Source organism: Exophiala viscosa, assembly GCF_022695815.1.
Source record: "Exophiala viscosa unplaced genomic scaffold EDD37scaffold_2, whole genome shotgun sequence".
Lineage (NCBI taxonomy): Eukaryota > Fungi > Ascomycota > Eurotiomycetes > Chaetothyriales > Herpotrichiellaceae > Exophiala > Exophiala viscosa.
This window is the reverse complement of record NW_026944354.1, coordinates 4,104,453-4,127,603: the sequence shown is the minus strand read 5'-3', so window position 1 is coordinate 4,127,603 and position 23,151 is coordinate 4,104,453. Positions and strand designations below refer to the sequence as shown.

General features: G+C 51.6%; 8 protein-coding genes across 8 annotated transcripts; 3 read left to right on the top strand and 5 right to left on the bottom strand.

Moving 5' to 3' along the window:
- Nucleotides 1-214: 214 nt before the first annotated feature.
- On the bottom strand, nucleotides 215-2,161 carry EDD37DRAFT_295367 (uncharacterized protein). The gene has a single exon (XM_062811168.1). The coding sequence runs from the start codon at nucleotides 1,985-1,987 to the stop codon at nucleotides 410-412; it is 1,578 nt and encodes a 525-aa protein (XP_062674047.1). The 5' UTR covers nucleotides 1,988-2,161; the 3' UTR covers nucleotides 215-409.
- EDD37DRAFT_295366 (uncharacterized protein) lies at nucleotides 2,162-3,953 on the bottom strand. The gene is made up of 2 exons (XM_062811167.1): nucleotides 3,674-3,953; nucleotides 2,162-3,584 (listed from the first exon to the last, which is right to left on the bottom strand). Exons 1-2 carry the CDS (start codon nucleotides 3,740-3,742, stop codon nucleotides 2,337-2,339), a joined length of 1,317 nt encoding a protein of 438 aa, XP_062674046.1. The 5' UTR covers nucleotides 3,743-3,953; the 3' UTR covers nucleotides 2,162-2,336.
- A 473-nt stretch (nucleotides 3,954-4,426) lies between these two features.
- On the bottom strand, nucleotides 4,427-5,450 carry EDD37DRAFT_606938 (RTA1 like protein-domain-containing protein; the record flags this gene model as incomplete). Its single annotated transcript, XM_062814935.1, has 3 exons — nucleotides 4,427-4,508; nucleotides 4,568-4,642; nucleotides 4,699-5,450. 3 exons carry the CDS (start codon nucleotides 5,448-5,450, stop codon nucleotides 4,427-4,429), a joined length of 909 nt encoding a protein of 302 aa, XP_062674045.1.
- A 542-nt stretch (nucleotides 5,451-5,992) lies between these two features.
- Nucleotides 5,993-7,281, bottom strand: EDD37DRAFT_295363 (glutathione S-transferase). Its single transcript, XM_062811166.1, has 2 exons — nucleotides 6,921-7,281; nucleotides 5,993-6,868 (listed from the first exon to the last, which is right to left on the bottom strand). The coding sequence occupies exons 1-2, from the start codon at nucleotides 6,954-6,956 to the stop codon at nucleotides 6,215-6,217; spliced, it is 690 nt and encodes a 229-aa protein (XP_062674044.1). The 5' UTR covers nucleotides 6,957-7,281; the 3' UTR covers nucleotides 5,993-6,214.
- Nucleotides 7,282-7,660: 379 nt separating this feature from the next.
- Nucleotides 7,661-10,793, top strand: EDD37DRAFT_624410 (coatomer protein complex, subunit alpha). The gene is made up of 7 exons (XM_062816160.1): nucleotides 7,661-8,012; nucleotides 8,068-8,227; nucleotides 8,283-8,887; nucleotides 8,938-9,010; nucleotides 9,062-9,117; nucleotides 9,168-9,387; nucleotides 9,435-10,793. The coding sequence occupies exons 2-7, from the start codon at nucleotides 8,138-8,140 to the stop codon at nucleotides 10,602-10,604; spliced, it is 2,214 nt and encodes a 737-aa protein (XP_062674043.1). The 5' UTR covers nucleotides 7,661-8,012; nucleotides 8,068-8,137; the 3' UTR covers nucleotides 10,605-10,793.
- Nucleotides 10,794-11,153: 360 nt separating this feature from the next.
- EDD37DRAFT_647808 (nucleotide cyclase) lies at nucleotides 11,154-12,005 on the bottom strand (the record flags this gene model as incomplete). Its single annotated transcript, XM_062817936.1, has 1 exon — nucleotides 11,154-12,005. The coding sequence occupies one exon, from the start codon at nucleotides 12,003-12,005 to the stop codon at nucleotides 11,154-11,156; it is 852 nt and encodes a 283-aa protein (XP_062674042.1).
- Nucleotides 12,006-13,414: 1,409 nt separating this feature from the next.
- EDD37DRAFT_692414 (3-isopropylmalate dehydratase) lies at nucleotides 13,415-16,146 on the top strand. Its single transcript, XM_062820041.1, has 2 exons — nucleotides 13,415-13,650; nucleotides 13,710-16,146. Exons 1-2 carry the CDS (start codon nucleotides 13,551-13,553, stop codon nucleotides 15,923-15,925), a joined length of 2,316 nt encoding a protein of 771 aa, XP_062674041.1. The 5' UTR covers nucleotides 13,415-13,550; the 3' UTR covers nucleotides 15,926-16,146.
- Nucleotides 16,147-20,445: 4,299 nt separating this feature from the next.
- Nucleotides 20,446-23,149, top strand: EDD37DRAFT_295052 (regulator of G protein signaling domain-containing protein). The gene is made up of 3 exons (XM_062811164.1): nucleotides 20,446-22,552; nucleotides 22,598-22,785; nucleotides 22,838-23,149. Exons 1-3 carry the CDS (start codon nucleotides 20,869-20,871, stop codon nucleotides 22,976-22,978), a joined length of 2,013 nt encoding a protein of 670 aa, XP_062674040.1. The 5' UTR covers nucleotides 20,446-20,868; the 3' UTR covers nucleotides 22,979-23,149.
- Nucleotides 23,150-23,151: the final 2 nt, after the last annotated feature.

Sequence of the window (23,151 nt, the reverse complement as noted above, 5' to 3'; positions counted from 1 at the left end):
TCCTTATCTCCCTCGTTGTCTTATCGTCGTATCTACCCACCCAGTATGTCAATATATGGACCCCAACGTCGTCGTTGATGATAGCATGATACCACGGACCACTCCGTGGGTTGCCGGTGTTCGCCGGCAATATCGGAAATGGCGGAAGATAACATCTTCGGTCGGGATCCGTCCGGCAACTCTTGATGCAGCAGGTAAGCAATGTGGCAATGCAAAATCTATACAAGAATAATGACGAGTTTGGCAGAGCGGACCTCTCTACTCACAGCCACAGCTATTGACCTATGGGCGAACGCGCAGTCGTCGTATTTATACAGAATGGGTACTATGTACTGATACGCAGGTTGTCAGCAGTGCTATCAGGTCATTTCTAGCCGCGGTAATCAAAATGAGCTTCCCACTCAGCGCGTCAGCGACTTTCCAGCAATGGCAGTTTGTCATCTCCAGACATTTTCCGAGATGCCCTGCTCTTGCCTGCCTGGGCAATGCTTCGACTCTCGACTTTGTTGGTCGATACAGTATCAGCAGGAAAGCTCAACCGCTTTTGGTGTCTGCTGATTCCAACCATGCTGCCCAGGCGGCTCCTTGGCCTGGGTTCCACGGACACTTCGCCCTCGCCCGGCGAACCTGAGAGTGGACTGCCTGCTTCATTGTCTGATATTATCGATGCACTCCGCGTATGCGGGTTCTCCACTCCTGCGAGTGGAGGGAAGTATTGGATGTCGCCATCGGCTGCTGCTGCTTCTTCTGCAACCAGGAGATGTTGCCGATCAAGGAACAGTGGCGTGACTGGAGCATTGACTGACTCTGCTTGCCTGGAGGCTTTGGAACGAGGCAAGCTTCGGAATGCCGCTTCTCGTGCCATCTTGGCCAGCTTCGGGCTGTTGTTGATAAGTGGGAGAAGAGCTTGAGAGAGATTCTCGCTACCTGGCCAGTAGCTTGTCCTTCTGTCCAGCTGCACAGATGACGAACCTCTTCGAGATTGGGTGAGAACCTCTGAGAGTCGTCGTTGCAATGCCCCCGTATCGTTCGAGTGTTGTTCGCCCATTTGCGCTTCTCCTACGGTCTCGGCTATGACGCTTGCTGGGCTTGCAGAGGTTGAGTTCTCGTCCCAGATGATCTCGTGCATACCATCGTCCGAGATGTATTTCGTTGAGCACCGGCGCACACTATTGATAACCTGGGTTGGCTGTGACATGGTCAATTGTGGTTCAATTGATGTGATCTCCGTAACCATAGGAGGGGCGATTGAGCTGGTCGATGGCCAAGCTTCGTTACTGTACAAAGATGGCGAACGTAGAGCCCGGCTTTGATAGCCGGGATGTTGCAGGGTCAGATTGGCTTGTGTCCGGTAGTCTTCTTGACCTGTGATCGAATTCAGGAATGACGACAGAAAGCCGTGCTCTCTCTTGCTGAATGTGGGAGTTGGAAACGAGGTGAGTGACGTTTGTTCCGGTGACCTGTATATCGTGGCGCGACGAAGAGTGATCATGGCTGGGCTTTGAATATCACTTGTTCTGTTCTTGCGGCGTCTGTTGGCAGTTTCTACTACCGGAGTAACCGTCGCGAGGCCCCTGGTAGACGGAGCTTTGGAGGCTACTGACCATCTTCTTGTGCATTGCACGGCGCGGTCAGGGCTTTGCCATCTTGCAGACGCTGTTCGGGACTTCATTGTGGGCAAAGAACGTGTGCTTCGCAGCCGCGATGCAGTTGACGTATGGACGTGTTGATCTTTGCAATCGTGGCGGCATCGTTTGAAGCTGCCTTCTGTGGGCATAGTAGGTGCACGTCGAGGATAGGAGTGATGCCAGCCATGTCGGTGTCCCTTTCTCTTTTTCATGTTCAAGCTGATGCGATCAGCATCGTCCGCCCTGAACGGAATGTCTTCGGAGCTATTGTGCGACAGTGGCGGGGTCAGCAATGGCTCGGTTCGCAGGCTGCCAGTGGTACTGGGAGCTTTGTCGACAGGACGAAAGCTGGTAGGCATTTTCTCTGTTGCTGACTTTCGTCCGCCACAATAATAATGATGATGGTCTGATTAATGATGGTGAGGAGGATCGCGCATCTCATTAGAGGAATAGGTTGCACTCCATGTCGTGCTCTCGTTGTCGTGGAAGCTGCGTTGTCTTCTTCTGAGCGACTTCCCCCAGCAGTTGTCATGAATGGTGCAAGCGCGATGCTTCTGATCTGGAGCAAGAGCGACTGCGCCACTCCCAGAACGATTGGAAAATGCCACTCCCTCGTAGGCAGACCACGGGTGTCGGCATTGACATTAGAAATCTTCTCCTAGTTTTGCGAAACCATTGCCGGACCTGAGGTCAGAGCCAACTTGCAAGCTATCTTCGCCCTTCAAAATGGTTGTTATCTTGGAAGACAAGGCCAATCTGTCTTCTAGGCCAATCCAGATATCGAGCCCAGTGAGGATCAAGAAGATCGGAAATATCGACCACCAGGCTGTATGCCCATCCCTGTGCCCACCAATGATGATCCATGCAGCGAAACATGGCAGCCCAGTGTGCGAACAAGATCAAAGCCAAAGGGTTGGCTCTCTTCAGACACTGGATATAGGTGGTGGGCGCCATTATGAACCATGAGAATATGTGGCCATCCCACTCCACAACCGAACGACACCGCGAAACGTCTCGCAGATGGTCTAATCGCTGGTGGAAAAGTGTGTTCATGGTTGCAGATGCCTCATCTTCGTCCTTGGCGGGCATCACCTGGGGATCTATCGGAGCTTGGGCAAGCAAGTCAAAAGCTTCGATGACCTCGGCCGAATGGGGTGGTAGGTCTGGAGATGTAGGGAAGCGCAGTAGCTCTTCGATCTCGCCCTGTAGCCATGGATTTGTTTCTCCGATCACCGCATATATACCTCTAAGGATCATTATAATCTCGACAAACTCCAGTGTTGGCGAATGAGGTGGGAGTGTGATGCCGGGGGATTCACTTTGACCGAAATCAATCTTCACGCTGTTCAACCCCTCGGGAAGTCGCTTGGACGCAAAAGCCCAGATAGTCAAGAACAATGATAGACAAAATAGGGCAATGCCATTTTCTTGGTTAGGCTTGGTGACAGCCGGGATGTAATTGGCGAGGGCGGCGTTCTGGTGAGCCAGCGCGACTTTCGAGTATTCGGCAGATGCATCAGATGTTTTCGATTGCGTTGTCGCCTTGTGAAGTGCTGCAGTAGCCATCAAGCCATGCAAGAGGAAGTCGTGGCGCAAGGCCTCTGCAAAGACGGTATCTCGCCATACCACATGCGTGGACAGTCTCGAAGACATGGTGATGTACGTTCGCGTCGAATAAAATTGGATAAGCTCGAGATCCAGGAGATTGAAGCGATTCAGGTCTTGTGGACTCTCGATGCCGGCAATGATTGCAGACTGGGGTCGGGATGTGGCTGGCGGTGCGTGAGGCGCCTGGTCTATCTCTGAAGGCGCATAATCGTGACTTTTCGGTGTGGAAGCATCTTGTAGACTCAGATTCGTGGGAGTGGACGAGAATCCCTCCGGGCCATCTACTAGGAATGAACAAGTGATCTGCCGCTTGACGCAGCGTTGACATTGCGGACTCGTTTCATCGCACTGGTTCTCGGGTCAGAATGGGAGCTGAGATTGTCCGCAAGGCTGGGTGGATATCCACCTCAAGCGAGGGACGGGGCGCGAAGACTGACCTTGACCCTCCTGGCCTTGCACTGCTTGCACCCATGATGAGATTTTGTATGCGATCGACGTGACGGCATTTGGAATCGATTTATGCCGTGAGATTTACCTTGATTCACATGGGACAGCACAGGAGGATGATGATATCAGAGCAAGGGACAAAGTCAAGCTGACATATTCACTCTGAAGGCGTTTGCTGGACCTTTGTCTCTGGGCGTCGCTGCTTATCTGCCGTGGGAAGTGAAAAGCATCTCACCGCTTTGACTCTATCAACAAGATTGGACACTGGAATGACGATATATAGATGATTGAAGGCCGTTTCTTGCTTCCCTGAAGACAGAGGCCGTAATCTCGTGTGCTTGGCAATCGTGTTCAGCGCTTTCGGGTAGCCTAACGTGGCTGTGACAGCCTCGTCCAAAAGCGAACGATGGAGCAGATAATGGGAAGAATACATTCACGCCGACATTTTGTGGCATTCACTCATCGATACTAATGTAAGCCCGATGTCATGTTGCAAAGCGGGAAATGGCCAGAGTCCGAAGCCTGTAACTTATCATTACCTATTCTTGCTTATAAGGTGCCTGACCCACCATCACGCATGTACTATTTTCGATCGACCCAGACGATCTAACCGTTCGCTTGTACATCGATTGTTGTCTTATTCTTCACTCTTGATCCCTATCTATAGTATGCTTCGCTCGAATGGACCAAACTGCTCGCTGAAGGCGCAATGCTGATGAGAAAATATTCAAAACAACTGCTGATCACTTCTTGAATCTGCGCATCGGCTCGAAAAAGAAGCCAGGATGGAAGATGGTCATCAATACGGATGCGATGCCCACCATCCTAAAAATCATAAGTCAGTAAACTAAACTCGGCTATCTGTTCGTTGGGTAGCGACTCACATTCCATCAAGAAGGAGAAACTCGTGTTCGTTCTGCATGAGCTTGTTGCCCCAGCCACCAGCCATCTCTGGGAGACTGTGAAGTCATTGTCAGTGCCTTGTACCGAAACGTTACTCAAGGTGCGAACGTACCGGTAAATACAACGGATGAAAATCGTGAGAAAAGCTAAGCCCATGGCGATGCAGAATATCCTGAAATTGCGGCTAGCCTTTCCTTGGGTGGCATTTTTCTCGTACTCGCTCTCCAAGTGAGCTTCAGACTTTGTCTTTTTGGCCTTCTGGAAGCGGAGGAAGTAATCGAGGACGAGTACGCCGCAGACTGCCATGGTGGCAACCTGAAAAGCAATACCGGCAACGATCAGGTCGTCACCAGCCTTCAATAGTTTCTTGTTCTGGCCTTGACTACCAGCAGCCGCGGCTGTGCCACCTCCGATCGCCTGCAGCACAATTGAACCAAAGTCGCAACCAATAAAGATCCAGGGGTACAGGTTTGGCCTTAGTCGCGAGTGCTCTGGTCCGCAGTAGATGACAACGTGCTTCAGTGTCACATAGATACCGGCAGCCAAGAAACTCGGTGCCAGCACGAGGCAACAAATTTGAGTCTTGAAGCCTGCCGGAGACCAGGGATTGTGGTGCATAATTATTCGTCCAATATATCCAACAGCTTCGCCAAAACAGCCGATGCCTACGACGACGAGATAAGTCCACGTCCGCCGCCATACCCCCAGAAATAGTTGTGCGAAGAGGCAAAGCCCAAACAGTGCAATGAAGAACGAGTTGACGCCCAGATTCGGATAATAGCCGTATGTCGAATCCTCAACAGGACATTCGGGACTGATTTGGGTACAGAAGTGGCGAGTGTAATGTGTGCTGTTGGACGACATCTTTGTGTAACGGTGGGAGCCCCTGACTGCCCAAAACCATGCAAAGATCAAGCGGGTTGTGTGAATGATGAAGCACTCTACGTGCTGTCGTTGGAGAGTGAATGAAAGAAGTGGAAGGAGCAGGAGTGTTGTGATGAACAAATACTCAGTTGATGAGGCGGCGACAGATGGGAATGACGAGAAGATCTCCGAACAATGGGGATAAAGAGTGTTTTGAGATCATGGGAAACGAGGTTTGCCCACGACGTGCCATTTTTTAGAGCCCCGTAGCCACTCTCTTTAGGCGCTGAATTCGCTACGAAGAGGTCGCAGGATTCGCGGCCAAGGCACGTGTGGACCTCTCGAATAACAAACGACAGCGTTTTGATGGACGAAACCGTCTAAGCGACGTTCCAGCGGACATCGGTTAACGAGGTCGCTAGGCAGCCTTGGGAAAGGTTTACGTCCCGGAAGCACTTCGCTCCGCGCTCGGCGGGCTCCCTCAAATTCAGAAGCACTGTGACCTGTTAAGGCCGTCTATGCTGCCAGCATAGTGTGCCTGGTTGTAATGTAGAAAGCATCATCGTAAGTCTCTTATAAAGAGGGCGGGGTCATATGACATGCAACCTCTCGTTCAAACGCGCCTTTGCATTCTAGCCCGTAATCAAAAAGATAAAAAACAGCTGCGTCTTCTTGGGGTATACTGTCATCATAAAAAATTCCAGCATTCAAACATGAGTCCCTATTCACGACCCCGGCATGATGTCGCCAAAACAGCACGCTCATCAGAGCTCAAGCGAGTAACCATTTCCTTTCTCGATGCTCCGCTTCCAGGCCGGGCGCTCATGAATCCGCTCGTGCCATTCACCAAGACTGGTATGCTTCTTGACATCAATCAGATCTCTCTCCATGCACTGATCCATGGGCCACGAGATGATGAAGTCAGCTTGTGATGGATAATCGCCCCCAAAGTAATCTCGGTCGCCGAGCTGCTGTTCCAAGTATGTGAAATTTAAGTCGAGATCAGGACCCGTAAAGGCGCTGTGCATTTTGGCATGCACCGTCGACAGCAAGGGACGGATGAACCATGGCGACGCCTGCACAAGCAATGAAAACACCAGCTCGAGCATCGTCAAACTCCCAATCGTAGTAGAGGCAAGATTGGATAGCTCTTCGTCACGCATCCAGTCGCCACCGCATTTGAACTTTCCTTCTCTATCGTATGTTTGGATAAGGTATCTTGCAATGACCAAAGATTCCACAATCACCCTACCATTGCCCGTTTCCAACTGCGGCGCTTTCCCGAGGAAATGGGTATTTTTCAGTTCTTCGGGAGCTCTCCGTGCCTTTGGTCCGGTCTCCTGCCGTTTGTGTAGAGCCAGGTTGTAAGGTATTTCGAGTTCCTCGAGGAGCCATAAGATGCGCTGGGACTGGGAGTTCTAGGTATTGGGTGAGCAATGAGAACGAGATAGCTTTGCATTGGAGTCTTACATCAAGATGGTGCAAGGTTGGTTTGAGGTCTGCCATGGTTAGTGGATAGCTCGAAAAGGGCGCGCTTGCATGAAGAAACGAGAAGGATTCGAGTTAGTGAACGAAGTGCAAGCTTGAGGAGATCAGCTGGTTTTATGCTTCATGTTTCTGGGCCCCGGAACACTCCCGTCGCAACCGGGTTGCGTAGAGACCGGGGTGCAGATCACAAAGTCGACGCCTGTAGCATCGAGTTCCAGTCCCCATGAAGACCGAGAGTACGTCGTAATAACTCGTGAGATAGTTCATTCTGAGATAGGCACTGTGGTAAATGTAATCAGAATCGAGCGCAGGCGGAGGCACTGGAGTGATAGGAACAGCAGCAAGGCTTAGCGCGACTGAATCCCCTGGCTAAGGCTAACTCCGCCAATTGTCCTCAAAATCCAGGGCACATTGGGGACATGTGTCAACACCACCAACATTATTCTCGTCACCACGCCCTTACTGTAATGCTTGCGCCCAGCGTATCATGAATTGGTGACATGGGATCGCATGCTTCACACCCGATCAGTCTTTCGCTTGTCCACCAAGAGCCCTAGTGGCGCGCCTTGAGCCAACATTGTGTCCGCGAAATCACAATTTCTCCATCTAGTTTATAGCGAGCGAAACGACCATGCGTTTGGACGTCAAGAGACAGCTCTTTGCTCGTACGTTATTTCTCACTCATGTCTTTGTCCTGCTGACCTGTCGCAGGCTCCGAGCGAGTGAAGGGCATTGATTTTCACAGGTGAGGACACCCCCTGCATTCCCCGCAATGAAGCCATAGATATCCTCTCTGACATTGAAGCAGTACCGAACCATGGGTAATGGCACCTCCCTCTCTGTCGCGCAATCTCGATGCTGACTCCAGAAGATCCTCACCACCCTATACAATGGTCACGCCCACATATGGTCCTACGAGACCCAAACGATCATCAAGACCTTCGAGCTCACGGATGTCCCTGTACGAGCGGGAAGATTCATCGAGAGGAAAAATTGGATTGTCTGTGGTAGCGATGATTTTCAGTTGAGAGTTGTCAACTGGAATACCAGCGAGAAGGTCAAGTCGTTCGAGGCGTAAGTGCGAAGAGCAGTAACGTGAAGGCTTGGGCCGCTTACAATGCGGAAACAGACATCCAGACTACATACGAGCTATCGTGGTACATCCAGTCCTCAGTGTTGTACTGACAGCCTCCGACGATATGACGATACGAATGTTCGATTGGGAAAAAGACTGGCGATGCGTTCGCGAGTTCGTGGGACATCAACACTATGTGATGGGCCTCTCGATAGTGGGTTGTGCCTATGAATATTGAGTGTCTGTGTTGCTGATTTGGCATCGTGCAGAATCCAAAAGACACCAACGTATTTGCATCCGCATGTCTGGACCGTACAATCAAGATCTGGAGCATCGACAATGCCTCTGCCAAACAGACCATTGAGGCTCACGAGAAGGGTGTCAACCATATCGATTACTATCCGCACAGTGACAAGCCCTACTTGCTCAGCACGTCGGACGACAAGACTGTTAAAGTCTGGGACTACACAACCAAGGCTCTGATAGCCACATTAGAAGGTCACACGAGCAATGTCAGCTTTGCCTGCTATCACCCTGAGCTGCCAGTCATAATATCTGGTTCGGAAGACGGAACCATCAAGATCTGGCACGCAAACACTTACAGACTGGAGCAATCGCTCAGCTATGGCTTAGAAAGAGCTTGGTGCGTATCTTATCAGAGAGGAAAGCAAGGTGTGGCAATGGGATTCGACGACGGTGCTGTTGTTGTAAAGATGGGCAGAGAAGAACCTGCTGTTTCGATGGACGGCACCGGCAAGTTAGTCTGGGCACGGCATAACGAGGTGGTGTCTGCGATCGTGAGGGGCGGAGATCCATCGATCAAGGATGCTGCTCCTATCGCCCTCCCTAGCAAAGAAATGGGGACTACCGAGATGTGAGAGCTCGACAACAGCTTGATTGATGAAAAGCTAACTCCGGTTGCAGCTATCCCACGACATTGTCTCACTCTCCCAACGGTCGATTCGTGAGTGTATGCGGCGATGGAGAGTTCATTATTGTAAGGATACGGTTACTTTGCTCCCGAGAATGTTGATGCTAATCATCACAGTACACTGCCCTAGCTTGGAGAAACCAGGCTTTTGGTTCAGCACTTGATTTCGCATGGTAAGTGGCACTATCACATGCAGGGGAAATTACAGCACTAATCAATCCAGGGCCTCGCATCAAAATCCTACAGACTATGCCATCCGAGAATCTACCACGAGCGTGAAGCTATTCAAGAAGCTCAAAGAGAGCGGAAGCCTCGACGTCGGTTTCCAGGCCGAGGGTCTGTGTGGCGGTCAACTGCTTGGAGTAAAAGGTCAAGGCGGTATTGGTCTGTTTGATTGGGAAAGTGGAAGCCTGGTTCGACGGATTGAAGTCGAACCGAGAGAAGTACGCAGCCTGACTCTGGTTGAAAAATTGAAGCTGACATGTTCTAGGTTTACTGGAGTGAATCCGGAGAACTTGTGGCTCTGGCTTGTGCCGATACTACCTATATTCTTCGCTTCGACCGAGAAGCCTACCTCGAGGGCCTCAACAATGGTGACGCAGACGAAGACGGCGTCGAGGCCGCCTTCTCCGTTGTCACCGATCTTCAAGAGTCCGTCAAGAGCGGAGAATGGGTCGGTGACGCATTCCTGTTTACCACAAACACCCGCCTAAGCTACCTGCTTGGTGAGCAAGTCGTCCACGTTGCACAGTTCGACCAGCCCATGTACTTGCTGAGATACCTACAACGAGATGAAAGAGTCTACTTGTGTGACAAGGATGTTGGCGTGGTGAGCTATAGGCTATCGACCGCATTGCTATCTTACCAGACCCTTGTCCTGAGGGGCGAGATTGACGCAGCTCAAGAGCTCCTGGCCGACGTCCCTGAAGATCAAATGAACAAGATTGCCAGGTTCCTCGAGGCCCAGGGCCACAAGGAGCTGGCTTTAGACGTAGCGACGGATCCAGAACACCGATTCGAGCTAGCGCTCAGTCTCAGCAACTTAGCTGTGGCGCTGGAAATTGCACGCGAGTCGGACATGCAGGCCAAGTGGTCAGCTGTGGCGGACAAGGCGCTCGAGCTGTGGGACGTGAAGCTCGCAGAAGAGTGCTTCCTTCATGCCAAAGACCTGGGAAGTTTGCTCTTGCTATACACCAGCTCTGGCAACAAAGAAGGGCTGGCCAACCTGGCTGAACAAGCGGAAGAGATGGGCAGCAACAACGTGGCATTCGCCAGTTTATGGTCGACGGGAGATGTTTACGCAGCAACTGAGCTGCTCAAGCGGACTCATCGTCTCAGCGAAGCCGTGCTCTTCAGCCAGACATATAAGCCGTCATTGACGCAAGGTTTGGTCTCCGAATGGAAAGAGAGCTTGGATAAGCAAGGGAAAGCCAAAGTCAGTCGGTTGATAGGCGTGCCAGGTCAAGACGAAGACCTCTTTCCTGAATGGGATGAGTACATCAAGCTCGAGCAAGAAGGTGGCGCGAAGGACTCTGTGACCACGGATCTCATTAGTGTTGACGGTGAGGAGGAGAAGCCGGCGACGAACGGCACGGTAGAGACCAACGGTGAGGAGCAGGAGACTCAGGACGGCACCGCAGAGGTTGAGGCAGAATCGTGATCATGGCAAAAGACCTGATAGATACAGTACCAGGTATCCGAGGACGAGGATAAACTGAAAAGTGCAGCCACTGTAACATTGAAAGTATCAGTCATTGCCAGCGTACTTCATGATACCGACTCGGGAGGCCAGGGCTAAATAACTGCTTGTGAGAATAAAACAAGATGTTCAACTATATTTCATTTGCAATCATGACCCTATCAGTGGAGCCCATCAAGCAGCAGAAGTCTGGTTCAGTCGATCCTTCCATGTTATCTAACCACTGTTCATCTGCGACGGAAAAATATGAAGATATTTGTACATTATTCTGTGCTGGACATGCCACCATCTACTCACTTATCATGTACCTGCTTCTCCTCCCCGAAGATACGAAGGGTACTCCTGTAGCATCGTATATGACTCCCAGTTCAGACGCGGTTCCAGATTTCCTTGTACCGCGATGCGAAGTCGTTTCACGAAGCACAGGACGGTCAGGGTCGACGTGCTTGTGGCGGCACCCTGCATCCCCCAGCGCTGTAGCTATCCGGTTGGAATGTTTTGTCGCCCGCCTCAACTCCGTACATTGCCCTTGACTCCAGGAACATGTTCGACCTGGTGCCAGTGGTCGACTCTGCCCTCGAGCGAACGTGGCACCAGGTAGTAGAGCTTTTCGGGCTCATCAAGGCCCTTGAAATCATGCTCACCCAGCAGCTGAATTTCAAACTGTTGGTGGGTGAGTTTTTTCTGATCTTTCTTCGACCTTAATGTGCTCAGCTCCACGGTCTCGGCTTTGTCACTGTCATTGTCGCTGCAGGTTTTCCCGTCGGGCTGGTTCTTTGCCGCTTCAAGCTCACCCTGCAGCTGGAGCAAGAAGTCTTCCGAGACTGTTATTTGTCCACCCTCAGTGACTTGGATGAAGCGCGCGGCTCGATTGACCATGGGGCCGAGATAGTCCATACGCTTGATGACCTCGTTATAATTGCACACGGGTTCGCCCCAATGGGCGCTCATTCTGAGCTTCAGGCCGCGAAAGAGCACTTGGCCATCGGAGTCCTTGGTCTCACTTCCCGAGGGCAGATTCAGAATGCCTTTAGGCCACACCTCGTCGAGAAGTCGCTCTTGGGCATCGAGACAAAATTGCACAGCGGCAGTCGCCGTGGGAAAAGCAATCATGAAGCCGTCGCCGTTCTGCTTGACTTCGTACCCGTCGTTCTCCTTGGTGAGGTCGCGGATCATAATATCGTGGATTGCCATGGCTTCGACCATGGCCGCCGCGTCTTTCTCCCATATCGCCGTGGATTTGACGATGTCGGTAAACACGATGCTCAAATTGCCCTCTGGTGGAGGGGCAGCTGTGGCTTGCACTCCATCGCGGCTGCTGGCGTCGACTTCGCCAGCCTTGCCGCCATTGTTTCCGCTCATACGAGTGGTTGATAGGTCCTGACAAAGACCATGTGTGGTGGAGTAGTTTTGGGTTGCACAGCCTAACGGGACAGGAACACGTTTGATTGTGAAACGGGCTTGTTGCGGCAGATCGCGGGGCTTGCGACTTGATATCGTGGTGGTGCACAGCTTCCGCGCGCGTGGCAGCTCAAGGAGCCGGATCCTACGCATCCAGCATGGGTGAAAGGTCAGCAGTCTGACCAAGGTTTGAGTCGGAAACGGAACGTTATCGCATCGATGACCATCGGGATTGCGAGCTTCTGGTTCACTGCATGGGGGAACTGTATTGTTGGGAAGCTTTTGGGACTGTCCAAGCCTGGGCCGTGCCCGCCCAGAACCAAGATATCGTATCCCTGAAGGCCAGATATGGTGTATGTGGCGCTAACGGTTACGTTCACTGTCCAGGTAGTTTTTGGCGATCGATCCGAACTTTCGTCTCATTGGATGCACGGTCACAAGTCGAGTCTATCACTTTCTCGACCTGGAATGGGCTCATCGATCCAACATCTCATTCAATAGCGTGGTCGACAAAAGAACCTATTCGCTCGTGTATTGTGTGTTAAGCGAGATGATACAATCGTATTCTCTTTGGGCAGTCAAATCTGAGCCAGAGATGGATACTGCTATCCTCGAACTGTGTGATCTTATGATTACATCTGTAGGGGATACTGTGATGCCAGAGCGAAGAATCGATGGCAACTGAAAGACCCAGATAGGTTCGTCTATCACGATATTGTAACCGGAGTTCCGCTAGCAGCGATACCTTCAAGACTGGCATCGAATATCTGATGCTGGCGACGCCTTACCTTGCTTCATGCCGTGCGCAAATGAATTTTCCTGGAATGCAGCCATCTCGTCCGCTCCCTATGCAATGATCCCATGGTGCGGATCTCCTGCATATAATACGCTCGCTCGTAAAGCTCGACCATACCAAGTGATCCGCCCTCAGCATTGACCTGCGCTCTTTCCCTGGATCACGGGCGACTACAGGAACCTCGAAAACAGTCTCTTGACCTCCAATAGCAGAGGCCCAGGTGAATCTGCGTCGCAAACTACTCCCAGACATCACGCGAAACTCACCATGCCGCTCCCACTTGGGTTGATGAAAATTGAGGACGGCCACACTGACCAGTGCTGGATCCGGCAATCTGCCGCTGTATCCCGCTCGACTGAGGCTCGCCATGTGTCGGATGCCGCGACACCCGCGATGAGTCAGTCTTTGATGGCATCTTTCCCTCTCTTGAAAGAAAGAGAGACGAGGTGTGCGAGGCAATACTGTACAATGACGAGGATTCTGACCAATTTGTGCTCGGCAAGCATCGCTTTTCCAAATTGCGGGGGATCTGGCGGTCTCGACCAATCATGGCTTTTGTAAATCAATCCAGAGTCATCCGATATCGGGATGCCACTCACAGCGACATAATTCTGCTTATAACTCGTCCCGTTCATGTTGTAGATTTGACTGATTCACTTGTACATATTCCTTTCTTCAAGGGTTTCTATTGCTGAGATATCGCTTCCAGAATGCCATCAGCAGAGTCACAGCCCAGAACCTTGTACGACAAGGTCTTTCAAGACCACATTGTCAACCAACAACCAGATGGCACTGTTCTTCTGTACATCGGTAAGTCTTCTGCCCACAATCCATGCGGCCTTCAGTGGCAGAACTAACAATCGCATCAGACAGACATCTTGTCCACGAAGTCACATCACCTCAAGCCTTTGAGGGTCTAGAAAACGCAAAGAGAAAGGTCCGCAGACCAGACTGTACCCTTGCCACCACCGACCACAACGTCCCTACCACCCCACGCAAAAACTTCAAGAACGTCGCCGATTTCGTCAAGGAAGAGGACTCAAGATTACAATGCACAACCTTGGAAGAGAATGTCAAGAAATTTGGCCTCACATATTTCGGCCTGGGTGACAGGAATCAAGGCATTGTCCACATCATCGGTCCTGAGCAGGGCTTCACCCTGCCTGGCACAACCGTTGTCTGCGGAGACAGCCACACATCGACCCACGGAGCGTTCGGTGCGCTCGCGTTCGGTATTGGTACCAGCGAAGTCGAGCACGTGCTCGCCACACAATGCTTGATCACCAAGAAGAGTAAAAATATGAGAGTACAGGTCGACGGCAAATTAGCGCCGGGAGTCAGCAGCAAAGATATCATCCTGCATGTAATTGGTGTCATCGGTACGGCCGGTGGTACCGCTTCGGTTATCGAGTTCTGCGGCTCAGCAATCAGGAGTTTGAGCATGGAGGCCCGCATGTCAATTTGCAACATGTCCATTGAAGGCGGTGCCAGAGCAGGCATGATCGCTCCGGATGAGATCACGTTCGAATACCTGAAAGGACGACCATTGGCACCCAAGGTCGACAGCAACGAATGGAAAAAGGCCGTGAACTACTGGTCCAGCCTCAAATCCGACGAAGGCGCGAAGTACGATGTGGAAGTCTTCATCGACGCAAAGGATATCGCGCCTACAGTGTCCTGGGGAACGTCGCCGCAAGATGTCGTGCCCATCACTGGTGTGGTTCCCGGTCCAGACGACTTTGAGGATCGCGACAGAAAAGCCAGCTGCAAGCGCGCTCTGGAATATATGGGTTTGACCGCCGGCACAAAGATGGAAGACATCGAGCTGGACAAGATTTTCATTGGGTCCTGCACAAATGCCCGTATCGAAGATCTTCGGGCCGCCGCAAAGGTCGTCGAGGGCAAGAAAGTCGCCGCAAATATCAAGCGCGCCATGGTCGTGCCCGGTTCAGGAAACGTCAAGGACCAAGCAGAGCGAGAGGGACTGGACAAGATCTTCACTGATGCTGGCTTTGAGTGGCGTGAAGCTGGTTGCTCAATGTGTCTCGGTATGAACCCGGATATCCTATCACCTCGAGAACGTTGCGCAAGCACATCAAATCGCAACTTTGAGGGCAGACAGGGTGCACTTGGCCGGACACATCTTGTGTCTCCGGTGATGGCCGCCGCCGCCGCCATCGTCGGTAAGCTTACCGATATCCGCAAGCACTTTGATGATGCCACCCCAAGAAAAACTTCACCGAAACTCGAGGTGACGCCCGTATTCGCCGAAGTCGACTCAGAAGAGGAACTCGATCGAATCATGGATATTCCCAGCGACGTTGGACCGCACGTAAACCACAGCGCGAAACCAGCCGCAGCCGGCGGCCTCCCTAAGTTTACGGTCCTAAAGGGTATTGCGGCACCCCTTGAGAAAGCCAACGTCGACACAGACGCCATCATCCCCAAACAATTCCTCAAGACCATCAAACGTACCGGTCTGGGCACCGCGTTATTCCACCCGCTCAGATACAATGAAGACGGCAGCGAGAATGAGTCATTCATCCTGAATCAAGAACCTTACAGAAATTCCAAGATTCTCGTCGTCACCGGCCCCAACTTCGGCTGCGGCAGTTCTCGAGAGCACGCTCCTTGGGCTCTATTGGATTTTGGCATCAAGTGCGTCATTGCACCCAGCTACGCCGACATCTTCTTCAACAACACCTTCAAGAACGGCATGCTTCCCCTCTGTGTGACTGACCAGGCCAAATTGGAGAACATTGCCGAGGAAGCCAAAGCGGGCAAGGAGATCGAGGTCGACCTGCCCAACCAGGTCATCCGTGACGCCCAAGGCAACGAGCTCGCACAGTTTGATGTCGAGGAGTTCCGCAAGCATTGCCTTGTGGAGGGACTCGACGACATCGGGTTGACCATGCAGATGGATGACAAGATTGCTCAATTCGAGCAGAAACGCACCCTCGACACGCCCTGGCTCGACGGCAGCGGGTATCTCAAGAAGTGGCGCAAGGGGCCTGTCAAGGTTGAGGCCGCACCTGTGCCCACGACAAATCGTGGTGAAGTCAAGACCGATCCAGTTGAGTGGTAATTTGGACTTCATCTGGATTGTACAGAGCTTGTGGATAGGACCGGGGGTACAAGTCGCGGAAAAGTCCTCTTGGTTGATCTGATTTGATATCCGAAATGATGTCCATGATTTGTAGTCATGTCGGGTTATGTCACGAAATGGCACAGGCGTTGGGCTTGCACAGGTTGCAGTAATCACGAATTGACATTTGCAACATTGAAATCGTATAATGTTCATCACAAAACACTGTCTACTTTCCTGTCTATCCGTTAAAACGTATCTCGCCCACCTAAATACTTCGATGACCATCGTACCAGGCCAAATTGTAGAGAGTATACTGAGCACGTGACTGAGTCACGTGCTGAATGTGGCATCCACACAGTAGAGTAAAGCACAAGCAAATTCGGTCCGCCCCGGAGGCCGAGCGACCCTCCACAACAGTGGCAATCGTGCCATCGTGAGTTGTTGTCGGTCAGCTCTTGTTGCAAGGAGGGGACACTCGGTGTCTCGAGGCAGGTCGGCCTAGTTGGACAAATACAGCGCGGCTGAAGGTACATTCCGTCCGATAAGACCGACCAAAGCCAGACGTGGTGTGATTCTGGTGGCGTCTTCCGAATTCTGGAATTTGGCGAGGCTGGAAAATCCGCCATGAGGTTCAAAATCTCCGTGCATTGTCTATCTCACGTCAAATTCGCATTAGACCATCAAGTTTTTCGGCGAACTCGGTGTGCTCGGTTCTGGAGACTGATGTCGTAGTGGCTTTTTCTTCAGAACGATCTAGACGGATATCTTCTTGGTGTGGGTGGAATTTTGGACTATTGCCACGTGGCGTCGTGTGCACATCGCCTAGTGCAGTGACCTCAACGTCAAGTGCTGCCATTTAAGCGAAGCGAAGAGGCCTGGCGTGAGACTATTGTCAACGTGGGTGCGTCAGCTGTACCAAGCTTATGAGTTAAGCAGTGAACGAGATGAACGATGTCACCAGTGGCGAGGATGTGGCAGCAGTGGTTATGATCTTGCGCGTGCGCCGGGCAAGCGATGCCTGGCCGTAAAGGGTGGGTGTCTGGAAACGTCGTATGTGTCACCAGCAACACCACTTGCCCTTTTCTGACTCGTGTGCGACATTGTCAGATTTGAAATTCAGATAGCAGAGTGGTCGATTGGGGTCCAGGGTAGTGGTTACGCCCCTAGTCATCGTTGATAGGTTGTTTGTTGTTAGGCGGAACAGGAATTTGCCTCGTGGCAGCCACAAATTTTGGATGGAGAAATATCCGGCCACGTGCGGCAAGGAACAAGCATCAAGGTTGCAGCAGAAACCACGCTTTTGACAGGTAGTGCACCCGTCATGCATGCGAGTAGAAGAGCAAAGAAACATTTTGACAACGTCGAGTGGTGCACAGAGACAGGCTAGTGCGACTGTGGACTGATGAGGCGTTCAATTGTGCCGTGTTGATGCAGCCCAAGAAAGTCAGCTGCAGAACTCTGTGCCATGTGCTCAAGTGTCACACAAACTGTCAGCCGCAGGAAGCATGAGGTGGACCGTAAGGCTCTGGAGACAAAACACTTCGAGTTTAGTGGGTTGATGATGACAGCCGCGACATGCTGTGTCACAAGAAATGAGATGTACAGCTTGTGAAGCTTGCATGAAAATGTGTATGTACTTTCGTGAATATCTGTAGAGGAAGAAATGTACTGTGTAGGTTGCTGAGTCTAGACTGCGACTAACAAGTGTCAGCGAAAAATAAGACAACTTGGCAGTTTCTAGAAGTTGGCGACCGCCTTGAATAATGCCAACGGTCCTTCCTTCCAAGCCTGACTCGAATGGCGATGTCGCCTAAACAGGAAAATGGACAGAAACAAATCATCATACCGATAGAGAGGATCCTCAGCAAGAATAGACGGTACGAGCAGCGGATATGAGCGCTAGCTTGAGGAAGGGTTTCAGGCCTAACAGAATGGACTAGGAAAGCCGGCACCAGGACGGTGAATGATTACCGGACTAGATACTAGTATCTGCTGGGTGTGAGGTTCAATTGACCGATGTGGTGAAACTCAAGAACGAGTGCGACGTTGCACACGGACCAAGAGAGGAGAAAGTGATGAGATTAAAGTGCTTCGAATCGTGGATCATGGAAACATTCTCGAAGCCTTTGCATCGTGGTTTAGGGGAGATTGGAAACCGGGAAAGGAGTAACTTTAGGCGCTCACAAGGGGCGGCCCAGGGTGGCAGCGGGCAGCGTTAACGCTCAATCAAGGCCACGACCCTCCTTGCTTGATCTTCTCCCATGCCACCACGTGGCCTCCCTGGAACGCCCGTTTTCTTCAAGCCAAAGAGAAGGTCGTTTTGGCGCCAGCCTCAGCGTGCTATCTCCTTCTAGCTTCAATCTGGGCTTGTTCGATTCCTTGTTCACCTTCTACACTCTAGCTGTTAGTAGCCTAGGGGCATGCGATTCTTAGGATCCAACTTCATTCGCTTCACCACGCCAAATCTTTTTGCGTCTTCTAGTCTGTTTCATCCTCACCTCTAGTCTGGATGATCATCGTTATCGGGCGAAAGACGACACGTATCTTTCCAACTTTCCAGGCTTTGCATATTCTCCAACACTCAGTCCCGTCCGGTTCCGCAGTTTCGATGCAACGAGGGCATTCCCACCAGTGATGCTTGCTAACGGAAAGTGGTCACCGGAATTGACCCTCCTCAAGGGTGACAGTGATAGTAAAGGCAAGAAAACCCTGGCATAGTTCAATAGCATTAGAAGGACGCAATAAATCTTGATGCAGCGGTCCACCATCATCCACAGACCAGGAGCAGATTCTGCTGAAACTGGGCCATATACACGTGTCCCGGGGCTGTGCTGGAATCATAATTAATGTCCAGGGGCCCTTGTTCGACCAGGCTTCTTCCGGTCTCCCAAGACTTATCACATGGGGCCTGGGATCATGCGAAGCCAACGGCTTCAAATGCGAACATGACTGGTCATTTTCGTATCTGAAATGCGTCAGGGATCCCAGGCATCGTCCAGCCATCCTTGACTGCTCATTACTGAATACGCTGCAAGGGAGGTTCCGCAACGTCCAAATTGAGCATGCTTACCCCACGTATTCGTAACAGGGGGCTGGAGGGCCTACCACTAGGTATGAGCCTCACGGCTCCTTCAGCGGGCCTGCTGGGGCCGTTCCTCTTTGTACAAGGATTCAGACCGTATTCGCAGAATGATCATACAGTATATTGGAGTCAAACCCGACCGTTGGCTGGTGACAATGGGATGATATCACTGCACAGCTGGTCAATATTGACGATCAGCACTGTCAACGAGCAGTGCCAGTTAATACATCCAGAGCGCAATGACCATCAATTGAACCGTCCACGAGGCTCTACGTCCCTGCGGTGACCAAATTTGGTTGTCCGTTGGAGTTCGTCCTCCATACGATTGGCTGTGGAACTTGTACCCGACATACCTAGCACTCAAGGCTAGTTGATGGTGCTCTATAGTACTTGCTGGGCGAGAGCGTGCTGAGAGGTACTTGTGAGTGAGTCGTAGTGATCCGCAATTCGGTTCCAATACCACGCCATGAACGAAACCATGACTCCACGCGCCTGGGAGATATGGCCTGGTTTGGGAACGGTCATCTGAACGTTCAGCCAGAAGTTGAGGCGGCCCAAATGGAATGCCAATCGAGATCGAGATGACCATGAAGAGGGAGAGAGACTTTTGAAGCCATTGAAGCATTGTTCAAGCAGACCCCTGCCAGACGTAGAGTCTGTGTGACCGTGTTGTTGACAATGCCATTGCCGCACATGGTGAGGCTGTGAATCCTGTCCACGCGATGTATCTTCAGCACTGGCGCTTGGGATGGGTGGGTAAAAACGTGTTGAAAAGTAGTGTAACCAGAGATATCCACCGTTCAGCCACCGACCAGGTTGGCTGCATCATGTCAGAAGAGTCAGCCTATCTGTCATCCGTGGAAGTTAGGTTGAAGGTGTGCCTGTGCCTGCAGATGTCAATCCAAAAGTCATTATTCGACTTACTGAGTCGGTTGTTCTCCGCCATCCCTTCCATTTCCAAATAGACAAAAACTGAACGGCGCCCAAGCCCGACAAGAGTGCGTGCGTTCATTCAAAAGTTGCTACTTTCACTGCGATTGCACACTCTCCTGCCGTTGGCTATTCTCACTCACCTACCATATACCACATCGTACTCCTCGTCTGGATCACTTGCCGACGACATCATATTTGACATTTATCTCCATCATCTTGTTCATCGGGATCTTTTCGATCATCTTCTTCATCGGAAGATATCCTTACCCATCGAAATCTGAGCGATACTGATTGTCCCGGAGACGACGGGCTCTTCCGATACGCCTAAACTGCGCCTACGCCGTCCTTACCTCACCTGTTCAAGACGTTCCCTACCGAGCCTCATCCGCCACAGAAACGAGTCAGGATCGTCACTTCTACGATGGTCGAGTGACTCAAGAATAAGCAAAAGAGTATTCACACCACACGGAAGAAAACGCAAAGAGACGCAATCTCGCACAACCAGACGCCCATCGGTCCAAAGGGAAATCTGAGACTGTAGCGCTGGAAGATCACTACCATATCAACCGTCCCCCAAGACCTCCAGCTCTCTCGCCAAAAAAGGACGCCTAACTCTATCTGCCCGCTCTACCCGGTCAGCACCTCCTGGCCTAACTCGTATCCGAGTTGAGTGGCCAGGGGCCCAAATCTTCTCGAATTACACTTTAATCCACTCCTTCGAAATACCCTGGCTTAGCCTGCGGCTTCAAAGACTCCACAGCCCTCGTGGTGAGGCAATCCCTGGCGTTTTCGTAGGTAGCAGGGTAGTGGGTTGCACCCACGTTTGTGTTTCCACCGACTTGTCGACCGCCAGTCCTTTCTGCGATGCTTCGCGGAGCCGACCAAACCTGCAATATCTTTACCTGCATGATTTTCAGTCTTCTTCATGCCCCAACCAGACAATGCGACTGTCGACGACTCCATGAACTTGACCGTTAACGACACCCCCGGTCAAGTCACCCTACCCGATCCTACTCCTTACCCTCCTTCAACCTCCAATACGCCTAGTTCGGAGTCTACCCGCCCACCCTATCACCACCAATATTCGAGTTCGACCAGTATAACTCAGTCCAAAAGCCGACGCTCGCTGGCTTCACTGGCAAGAGAAAAGACCTCGAACGCTTTCGCCAATTTGGCATCAATCGGTACAACATCTACCCCAAGTTTGCGCTCAGCGACGTCTTCCGGAAGTCTGGGTAAGCACTCTACCGTCAGTAGTTCGGTGCGCCCTATTTTGCCTCGTTCGCCAACATCTCCCGAAGTTCATAGTACATTACAACGGAGGACCAGCGGTATCCCTCTTCCCAGTCAAGACCCGCGAACCAGTACTACGATACCACCAATGCCGCCTCCAGACAGGAACAATGGCAGAATGCATCAGACGTCCTCGAAGATTTTGCGCATGACCGACGACGAGCGGCCGTTCACACGAGACTTCAAGGATCTGTTTGCCACCCTCATAACCAGCCTTCCGCTCACGCCACATCGAGTTAGGTTCTCCAGAGTGGAAGAGACATTCCTCGCCGAAGAGGCCATTACCAACCTTGGTTCGTTGAAGTTTTCGCAATCCAACCGCATTCCCGACCCTAAGAACCCTACGAGATGGGTCGTCACCACAACCACGACTACTTTCTCCATGGCCAAGGAAATGGCCCGCTCTGTCTGCCAGCGATTTGTGGACGCCCGCCTGATCGAATCTGCCGAGAACAAGAGCATCACCACGTTTGCCACCAAGGGAGGGGTATGGCAACTGACGGCGAAAGGTCTGGCGATTCTGGCCAGGTTCTGCAGCAGGAACGGCATCAATGCCCGCCACGTCGAACCTCTCCTCAAGCGAAGCCAGATGCAAATTGTCTCTTTGGAAAGAGACCCCTCCACTGATAAAATCCTGCAGGATAGGGCGACGGTTGAGATCATTTTCCGGAGATTTATGGGCGGTTCGGACGGTCCCAATGTCAAGAGTTCCACGTCTCTGTCCGATTCGGATTCTGTGTCAGAATATGTTACCGGCCTAGTTGGTGTAAAAATGGCCAAGGAACGAAGAGTAATGGATAAGATCGTCAACAACACCTTCACTGGCAAAGCCGCCTCAGACTGGGTCCTGGATTGTACCACGACGATTGACCGCCGAGAAACATACGAAATTGCAGAGCTGTTTGTGAAATGGCAGCTTATGGTCCCGATTGTTGAGGACAGGGCCTATATCCGCGTAAATCCCATGGCGACATATTTTCAGCCGACCAGATATGCAATCTACGCCGCTACGGAAAGAGGACAGCGTGCTTGCGGTTGGCTCGCCCGCCCGGCTAGTATCGACAGCGAAGACAGCCGCGACCCGAAGGAGAAGAGCCGGGTCACCAGAGATTCCAACGTGGGCCGGTTGAATGTCATTCTGCAAGATGCTGCGTTGCGCTTATTGTTCAAGGAATTCTTGAGACAATCGTTGTGCGAGGAGAATCTGCAATTCTATTTCGACGTTTCCGACTTTATTACCAACTATCGCAACCTAGACGAAGGCGGGAGACTTTCTAAACCAGAAGCTGTCAGGGAAACGCTGGCCGCCGCATACGGTATGCAATCACACTCTCGTTCTGGAATGTGCTAATGACTCTCAGGGTTGTACAACTCATTTCTGGCATCCGGAGCGCCTTCGGAGCTCAATATCGACCATTCTCTTCGAAATCGCCTAGACAGTCGAATGATAAGAACAAATACCGATGACGACGCCATGCGAGAAAGCCTGGACGAAGTCGTGGAACTCTTTGAGCTTGCACAAGGTGCTGTCTTCAAGCTCATGGCCAGTGTAAGTCTGAACCCGTGTTGTCATCATAGCATCGTCCTGATAAGCTGTCCAGGACTCTGTTCCCAAATTCCTTCGCGATCCTAGAAACGCAACGGTCCTGCGAGAACACGAGATCGATATCACGGCAGGGTCGAACCGTGCCCTGTCTCCGGCCCCCGAACAGAGCGTCAGCCGGTCCAACACCCACAAATGATTGTCCTGACGCAGCGACAAAATCCTATTCTTATTCTGCCTGACCTCGACAGGCGCATTCGGCACACATTATTAGAAAAACACACATCTGAACATGATGAACATACGAGCGCATGGTCACCGAAGTGGACCTTGATGTACATAAATGCGACATGTTCTTCACTGCTGTCGACA

What these genes read in the sequence shown, in the direction of transcription:
- EDD37DRAFT_295367 (XM_062811168.1), bottom strand. Translation starts at nt 1,987, where the DNA reads ATGCCTACCAGCTTTCGTCCTGTCGACAAAGCTCCCAGTACCACTGGC.
- EDD37DRAFT_295366 (XM_062811167.1), bottom strand. Translation starts at nt 3,742, where the DNA reads ATGCCGTCACGTCGATCGCATACAAAATCTCATCATGGGTGCAAGCAG. An exon ending in GCAAGGCCAGGAGGGTCAAG is followed by an intron (nt 3,585 to 3,673) that starts GTCAGTCTTCGC and finishes CCCGAGAACCAG; the next exon opens with TGCGATGAAACGAGTCCGCA.
- EDD37DRAFT_295363 (XM_062811166.1), bottom strand. Translation starts at nt 6,956, where the DNA reads ATGGCAGACCTCAAACCAACCTTGCACCATCTTGAT. An exon ending in CAACCTTGCACCATCTTGAT is followed by an intron (nt 6,869 to 6,920) that starts GTAAGACTCCAA and finishes CCCAATACCTAG; the next exon opens with AACTCCCAGTCCCAGCGCAT.
- EDD37DRAFT_624410 (XM_062816160.1), top strand. Translation starts at nt 8,138, where the DNA reads ATGACGATACGAATGTTCGATTGGGAAAAAGACTGGCGATGCGTTCGC. An exon ending in GCGATGGAGAGTTCATTATT is followed by an intron (nt 9,011 to 9,061) that starts GTAAGGATACGG and finishes TAATCATCACAG; the next exon opens with TACACTGCCCTAGCTTGGAG. An exon ending in TCAGCACTTGATTTCGCATG is followed by an intron (nt 9,118 to 9,167) that starts GTAAGTGGCACT and finishes TAATCAATCCAG; the next exon opens with GGCCTCGCATCAAAATCCTA.
- EDD37DRAFT_692414 (XM_062820041.1), top strand. Translation starts at nt 13,551, where the DNA reads ATGCCATCAGCAGAGTCACAGCCCAGAACCTTGTACGACAAGGTCTTT. An exon ending in CACTGTTCTTCTGTACATCG is followed by an intron (nt 13,651 to 13,709) that starts GTAAGTCTTCTG and finishes CAATCGCATCAG; the next exon opens with ACAGACATCTTGTCCACGAA.
- EDD37DRAFT_295052 (XM_062811164.1), top strand. Translation starts at nt 20,869, where the DNA reads ATGCCCCAACCAGACAATGCGACTGTCGACGACTCCATGAACTTGACC. An exon ending in AACGCTGGCCGCCGCATACG is followed by an intron (nt 22,553 to 22,597) that starts GTATGCAATCAC and finishes AATGACTCTCAG; the next exon opens with GGTTGTACAACTCATTTCTG. An exon ending in TCTTCAAGCTCATGGCCAGT is followed by an intron (nt 22,786 to 22,837) that starts GTAAGTCTGAAC and finishes TAAGCTGTCCAG; the next exon opens with GACTCTGTTCCCAAATTCCT.